General features: G+C 49.8%; 2 protein-coding genes across 55 annotated transcripts in view; one reads left to right on the top strand and one right to left on the bottom strand.

Moving 5' to 3' along the window:
• The window catches only part of LOC127006314 (KAT8 regulatory NSL complex subunit 3-like), a 17,899-nt gene extending 12,089 nt beyond the window's left edge, over nucleotides 1–5,810 (top strand). For 3 of the 5 annotated variants that reach the window (XM_050876086.1, XM_050876084.1, XM_050876085.1), the window contains 5 exons: nucleotides 1–374; nucleotides 2,109–2,170; nucleotides 3,395–3,592; nucleotides 3,860–4,034; nucleotides 4,162–5,810. The exon at nucleotides 1–374 is cut by the window's left edge and continues 5 nt beyond it. In XM_050876086.1, coding sequence (XP_050732043.1) covers nucleotides 1–374; nucleotides 2,109–2,170; nucleotides 3,395–3,592; nucleotides 3,860–4,034; nucleotides 4,162–5,285 — 1,933 coding nt within the window. In that variant the 3' untranslated portion in view covers nucleotides 5,286–5,810. The remainder of the gene's footprint in view (nucleotides 375–2,108; nucleotides 2,171–3,394; nucleotides 3,593–3,859; nucleotides 4,035–4,161) is intronic. The other 2 variants (XM_050876088.1, XM_050876087.1) reach the window with 2 other exon arrangements.
• Nucleotides 5,806–7,500, bottom strand: part of LOC127006315 (translation initiation factor eIF-2B subunit epsilon-like) — an 11,461-nt gene continuing 9,766 nt past the window's right edge. The window contains exons 13-16 of one of the 50 annotated variants that reach the window (XM_050876101.1): nucleotides 6,225–7,409; nucleotides 6,015–6,189; nucleotides 5,945–5,979; nucleotides 5,806–5,909 (exon numbers count right to left, since the gene is read on the bottom strand). In XM_050876101.1, the coding sequence (XP_050732058.1) occupies nucleotides 7,338–7,409 (72 nt within the window). In that variant the 3' untranslated portion in view covers nucleotides 5,806–5,909; nucleotides 5,945–5,979; nucleotides 6,015–6,189; nucleotides 6,225–7,337. Of the gene's footprint in view, nucleotides 7,410–7,500 lie in introns of all 50 variants that reach the window. The other 49 variants (XM_050876097.1, XM_050876103.1, XM_050876110.1 and 46 more) reach the window with 49 other exon arrangements.

Below are 7,500 nucleotides of genomic sequence, written 5' to 3'. Positions count from 1 at the left end.
TAAGACTACCAGTGGAGTTCTTAGTGGAGGCAGTGGAGGTGGAAGTGTTATCAATATCAGCGGCGGAGGTGGTAGTGGTGGTGGTGGTGCGTCCTCATCACCACCGTCAATCTCCACCTCCACCACACTCACCACAATCTCCCTCGGCTCGTTCGCACCCCTTTCCCGCCACAAATACAGTCGGATTTTACAGCAACACCAAGACCAGTTGCCGTTCCCCTCCTCCACCTCCACCTCCACATCCCCTACAACCACCACCACCTCCTCCACCTCCTCCATCATCATCTCCACCTCCGAGGACCTCCTGCCGCAGCGTATGACCACACCTCCGCCCCCGCCGCCGCCGCCGTCCCAGCCGTCGGCGCAGACTGAAGGTGGGATGTCGGGACTCGCCATAGAAGAACCAGGGATGTAGGATGGGAGAGTTGGGATACCTTCGTCACAGTTGCCTTCTTCTTCTTCTTCTTCTTCTTTTTGTTCAATGTCCTATTTTTTCTAAGTCTCCCATTCTGGATGATCGTTTTCTCTCTTCTCCCTGATGTCCGTTCCTCTCATCGCAAATTTTCAACCCTTTGTCAGAACCGAACTCTTCCTCTTCTTCTTCTTCTTGCTCAGTCTCCTAATTTTTCTAAGTCTCCCATTCTGGACGATCGTTTTCTCTCTTCTCCCTGATGTCTGTTCCTCTCATCGCAAGTTTTCAACCCTTTGTCAGAACCGAACTCTTCCTTTTCTTCTTCTTGTTCAATGCCCAAATTTTTCTAAGTCTCCCATTCTGAACGATCGTTTTCTCTCTTCTCTCTGATGTCTGTTCCTCTCGTCGCAAATTTTCAACCCTTCTCAGAACTGAACTCCTTCTTCCTCTTCTTCCTCTTCTTCTATATCTAGTTAAACATCCCTATTTTCCCTTAATGGCCTTGGACGGACTATGAATCTCTCCTACTCTTGACGACGAGGAAAAAGATGGTGTCTGTGACGATCACCAAACTCTCCTGTGCTATGTCTGACCACAACCTTCGACCTTGCTTAGTCGGGGTGGGGCTCACACACACCCGACCTGACCTCTAGCATCTGTGAACACCTCTGACCAGCTAGCAACACTACGCCCACGCCCCCTAGTGTTCCGTGGTGTGGCCGTATGTGTTGTGATGTATTGTGTTTCAAGTTAACCCGTCCGCTGTGATTGGCACGGATTTGGCCTTCACTGGTAGCCTGGTAACACACACTCCCAGGTCTTTCTCTGCCTCTGTGGTGGATAGTGGAGTGTTTCCCATGTGGTGGTGTGCTGGATTTGGCCTTCACTGGTAGCCTGGTAACACACACTCCCAGGTCTTTCTCTGCTTCTGTGGTGGATAGTGGAGTGTTTCCCATGTGGTATTGGTGTGCTGGATTCTGCCTTCACTGGTAGCCTGGTAACACACACTCCCAGGTCTTTCTCTGCCTCTGTGGTGGATAGTGGAGTGTTTCCCATGTGGTATTGGTGTGCTGGATATCCCTTCACTGGTAGCCTGGTAACACACACTCCCAGGTCTTTCTCTGCCTCTGTGGTGGATAGTGGAGTGTTTCCCATGTGGTATTGGTGTGCTGGATTTGGCCTTCACTGGTAGCCTGGTAACACACACTCCCAGGTCTTTCTCTGCCTCTGTGGTGGATATTGGAGTGTTTCCCATGTGGTATTGGTGTGCTGGATTTGGCCTTCACTGGTAGCCTGGTAACATACACTCCCAGGTCTTTCTCTGCCTCTGTGGTGGATAGAGGAGTGTTTCCCATGTGGTGGTGTGCTGGATTTGGCCTTCACTGGTAGTCTTTCTCTGCCTCTGTGGTGGATAGATGTGGTATTGGTGTGCTGGATTTGGCTACCAGTGAAGGCCAAATCCAGCATACCAATACCACATGGGAAACACTCCACTAACCACCACAGAGGCAGAGAAAGACCTGGGAGTGTGTGTTACTAGGCTACCAGTGTAAGTTAGTCAAGAGTGTTAGTGCGTTACATCGGGGCGAGGAAACAGCCGCCACGGAACACTGGGGGTCATGACGCAATCGGGGTGTTCACAGACCGAGGAGGTTGTTCGCCCCGCCCTGACTAACTGCCCCGCCTTCACCCCCAGATGCCCCGGAGAGCACAGGGTCGTCCGGCGGGGGCAGCCCCATCCTACGCCAGCGACTCAGTGTAAGTGACAACGGGGCGAACGGGGCGACACTTACCTCCCTTCCCCCCTCCTTGACCAGCAGCGGGGCGGGTGATGGAAGCCTTGGGGTATGAGGAACCAGGCGGGGCGGGGCAGGAGAAAATGCACTTTGCCCTGGGTATAGGAAGGGGTGTACGTGATGTGGGTGTGGTTAGGAGGTCGGGGCGGACGTCTCTCTCTCTCACCCTGGCCCCGGTAAGGCTGCCCCGCCCTGCCCCGCTTTTACCACCAGCCCCATTGTGTGTGTATGTGTGTGTGTGTGTGGGATGATGGAGGTGTTAGGGGGCTGTCTCTTACCACTGCCCCTGGAAAACTGCCCTGCCCCGCTCTGCCCCATGGTGCCCCGCTACCTCACCCTGCACCTAGGAAAGTATATATGGGGAGGGCAGTAAGGACGGTAACTTGGGGAAAAAAATTATCGAGTCCCGTGATACTGAAGGGAATTATTATTATTATTATTATTTTTTATTTATTTATTTATTTATTTATTTATTTATTTTTACAAGGTCATGTTGGCACCAAATACCACATATACACACCTCCACATGCATGCCTTATGTGATTACTACTACTACTACTACTACTACTACTATTGCTATTGCTACAACTATTATAATTGTAAGTATATTCTTTTTTAATTATATACCATTTATGTTTCTCCTGTTTGGTTAATCATTTCTCCATTTTCCTCATTTTTCACTGTAGAGTTCACTGTTTTTTTGTTGTTTTCATGATTATTGGCAATGATTTGGGTACTCTTTCATAATTATTGGTTCCATTTCATGATTATTGGTTCCTCTTTTAAATTATTGGTTCCATATCACGATTACTGGTTCCATTTCATAATTATTGGTTCCTCTTTTAAATTATTGGTTCCATTTCATGATTATTGGTTCCATTTCATCATTATTGGTTCCTCTTTTAAATTATTGGTTCCTTTTCATAATTATTGGTTCCATATCACGATTACTGGTTCCATTTCATAACTATTGGTTCCATTTCCTAATTATTGGTTCCTCTTTTAAATTATTGGTTCCTTTTCATAATTATTGGTTCCATTTCATGATTATTGGTTCCTTTATATAATTACTGGTTCCATTTCATAATCATTGGTTCATTAACTTGACAAAAACTGTAAATATATGTGAAATTAACTTTATATATGAAGAGATGCCATGTTTAATCTCTCTCTCTCTCTCTCTCAGGACATGGGGTCGGGGCGGGTCAGCTCGGGGTTCGTCTTCAGCAGTCTGTCGGGGAAGGTCCTGAAGGAGGTCGCCCCGCGGTTCCCGAGCCCTGCCCCACCCAGCCCCGCCACCATCACCACCACCATCACCTCCGCCCCAGCCCCAACCACCGCTGGGGCTAACTCATCCACCACACAGGACCTGCAGACTAGAAAGGTGGGTGTGGTTGTTGTAGTAGTAGTAGTAGTAGTAGTAGTAGTAGTAGTAGAGGTAGTAGTAGTAGTAGTATTAATGGTGGTGGTGGTGGTAGTAGTAGTAGTAGTGGTAGTAGTAGTAGTAGTAGTAGTGTGATACTACTATTATTATTATTATTATTATTGTTATTGATGAGGTAGTAATATATGTCCTTCTCCTCCTCCTCCTCTTCCACCATCTCCTCCTCTTCCACCTCCTCCTCCTCCACCTCCCCCCACCCCCCCATAGATCGTGGGCAGCACCATCGTCACACCATTAGGGTGGAACAAGCGGGGCCGACCCACCCCCGCCAAGCCCCGCCCCTCTGCCCCGCCCACCACCACCACCAGCAGCAGCACCAGCCCCGCCCCGACACCCATCCTGCTCTCCGGGGATGGGGCGGACGCGCACATAGCAGTCAGGAGTGAGTAGAGCGCGTACATGTGTGTGTGGAAATGCGTACATACATGGTAGTAGTGGTAGTAGTAGTAGTAGTAGTAGTAGTAGTAGTAGTAGTAGTAACTTAACTATCCACCCCCTTCCACCCACAGCCGGGGGAACCAACGGCAGCAGCGGGGGCGGGGCCGGGAGTGTCGTGACCACCCGCGGGGGCGTCCGGGTGCTGTCCGGGGCGTCAGGGCCAAAGCAGAGCCCCGCCTCGTTCCTCCTGACCAACGTGACCTCCCCGTCGAGTGTCCGGGTCGCGGGGCAATCGCTAGTCATCACCAACACTGGCCCCGACACCACCCCGCTTGCCCTGGGGTCCGGGGCGGGGCGGGGCAGTCGGGTCATCCTCACCTCAAGCCCCCGTGTGGTCCGCCCCATTACAGCCAACCGGGGCATCGCATCCACACGGGGTTTGTCCTCGCCCCGCCCTGCCCCGGCTATCATGTTGGTTAGTACGCCTTCCCCCATGCCCCACCCCGCCCCGAGCCCCACCGTGCCATCTACAGCTGCCCCGGAGACCACCACCACAACGACATCAACAGCCACTGCCCCGCCTATGACGACAGCTGTTAGCCCCGCCCCGGTCTCCATGCCAACCGGGGAACTGGCTCTCCTTGTGGCCGCCTCGGAGATGAGTGAACGTGCCCCGAGTACATCCAGCCCCGCCCCGACCGCCCCGAAGCCACATGGGGCGGCCCCGGGAACATCAACGGTCCTGGTGTCGAAATTTGCGGCAAAACAGAAGAGTAGCGAGGTGGTTGTGATGACCTCTTCCTCCTCCTCCTCTTCTTCCTCCTCCTCCTCCTCCTCCTCCTCTTCCTCTTCCTCCTCCACTCCTACTGCCACTATCAAGGTTACCGCATCTGCTGCTCCTGCTAAACCTCCTTCCTCCTCCTCTTCCTCCTCCACCGCATCTGCTATCTTCCGCACCACCACCTCCACCACCAGGACCGCAGAGAAGGAGGTGACATCCACTACCACAACACCACGCTCCACCACTAACACCAAAGCTACCAAGGCGAGGAGCAACAGTGGTAGTAGTAGTAGTAGTGGTAGTGGTAGTAGTCAGGGGTCTCGGGAAGGGGTTGTCGTCCGTCCCCGCCGCTCTCTCACTATGGGGCGGGATAGGGGGCGTGATGCGGGGGGGCGTTGGGCCAAGATCTCCGCCCCGACAGCCCCCAACACGCGACGGGGGAGGAGTAAGGGGAGGGGAAGGTCGAGTCTGTAGAGAGAGAAGGGAAAGGAAAGGAAGAGAGAGAGAATGAGGAAGGGAGGGAAAAAAGAAAGGAAGGAAGATTGTGATTAGAGGGGAACGAAAGGAAAGGAAGGGAGATAAAAGAAAGGAAGGAAGATTGTGACTAGAAGGAACTGATGAAGGGGAGGAAGGAAAGGAAAGGAAGGGAGGGAAAAAATATAGGAAGGATGAATGTGATTAGAGGGGAATGAAGGGAAAGGAAAGGAAGGGGAAAAAGAAGAAAAGGAAGGAGGGAAAGAAGATGAAGGAATTTTTGCGTGTGTTAGTTTACATATTCATACTACTACTACTACTACTTCTACTACTACTACTACTACTACTACTACTACTACTACTACTACTACTACTACTACTACTACTACTATTACCAGTGTTACCATAAGGATGTAGAGCTGTGAGTGACTCCAGCGGCGCGGATCCTAACCTAAGACAAACTATATATAAGAATCACCGTGTAGCATTCATGTAAGGAGGAAAAAATTAAATGGATAGAACTGACTCATATCTTTAATGTCTTACCATTATTATTATTATCATTGCCCTAACCTGTGATGATACAAAAAGAATCGTCTACAACCGTCAACACCAACATCTGACCTGCTAATCGCTTCCCGTCAACACCAACATCTAACCTGCTAATCGCTTCCCGTCAAGACCAACATCTAACCTGCTAATCGCTTCCCGTCAACACCAACATCTAACCTGCTAATTGCTTCCCGTCAAGACCAACATCTAACCTGCTAATCGCTTCCCGTCAACACCAACATCTAACCTGCTAATCGCTTCCCGTCAACACCAACATCTAACCTGCTAATCGCTTCCCGTCAACACCAACATCTAACCTGCTAATCGCTTCCCGTCAACACCAACATCTAACCTGCTAATCGCTTCCCGTCAACATCAACATCTAACCTGCTAATTGCTTCCATGTCTTTTTGAGCCCGCCAGGCCGTGACATGAGTACAGCCACGTCCACACCAAGCCTCACCAGGCGACTCGTGCACCCAGACTCAGAAAAACAATAGAAAACGGAGGTGCGAGAGGTATTTTGGGGGCATGAGGCTATATATATAAAAAAAAGTCTGTGAGCTGCTCAGTATCATAGCTGAAAACTTTGATGGCAATGAACGTGGGGTGATCACGGAACAACACTCTTACTTCTTGATATCCTGAAGCAGCACCCTCGAATCTAGCAGGTCAAGAACAGATATTATGATTGGCGAGGCAGGATGAGGCACCCGCGGAAGCATAGCGAGGAGATAGTCACCTCATGAGGCCTAGTGTGGAGAGAGGGATGCGAGGGCCGTGAATGTCTTGAGCGCCCCTCCCTCTCCCCTTCAGAAATCAGGGCTACCAACACAACCAGAGCCCCTTCCCTCAACCCCCCTACAACTTGAACTAATTAGACTCAAATCTACAATAATTGACAATATATTCCTTATTGTTATTAGTGATACTGACAACCGTTTCCTATCATCCATTAAATTAGACATGCCGGGTGACATCAGGTTGCCAGGGCACGATAACCCACACCGCAGACTCAGGCGCCATTAATGCCCAAGGGTTTGACACAGAAAACACTGAAATTATCGAACTTGTCGGAGGTAACAATTTTGACCCACTCAGACACCAATGAAATGATTAGCTTGGCAATACTGTCCAATTTTTGTTGTTTTCATTTATTTTCGTTATTTTTTTATGGCAACGCTGCAGATGAAGATATTTTTTTATGGCAACACTGTGGACGAAGGGAAAGGGTCAACAAATGTGCGTTTAACTTGGCAACACTGTCTGATATTTGTTGTTTTCATTTCTCTCATTTATTTTCGTTATTTTTTTATGGCAACGCTGCAGATGAAGATATTTTTTATGGCAACGCTGCACATGAAGATATTTTTTTATGGCAACGCTGAGGACGAAGGGAAAAGGTCAACAAATGTACGCTGAACTTGGCAACACTGTCCGAGCTCTCCTGTGTCCCTTCTTCATCTTCATCCTCCCTTCATCGTTGCCATCTTCTTCATCTCAGTCCTCTTCATCATCGCTTTCCTCCTCCTCCTCCTCTTCCTCCTCCAACCACTTGATGAACTTGGCCAGCTGAGAGAGAGAGAGAGAGAGAGAGAGAGAGAGAGTTAATAATATTCCTTCCATTTGGTGTCTGTTATATATATCTCCATTTTTTTCCCTC

This window comes from Eriocheir sinensis, chromosome 32 (genome assembly GCF_024679095.1).
Source record: "Eriocheir sinensis breed Jianghai 21 chromosome 32, ASM2467909v1, whole genome shotgun sequence".
NCBI lineage: Eukaryota > Metazoa > Arthropoda > Malacostraca > Decapoda > Varunidae > Eriocheir > Eriocheir sinensis.
This window is presented reverse-complemented; position numbering and strand designations above follow the sequence as displayed.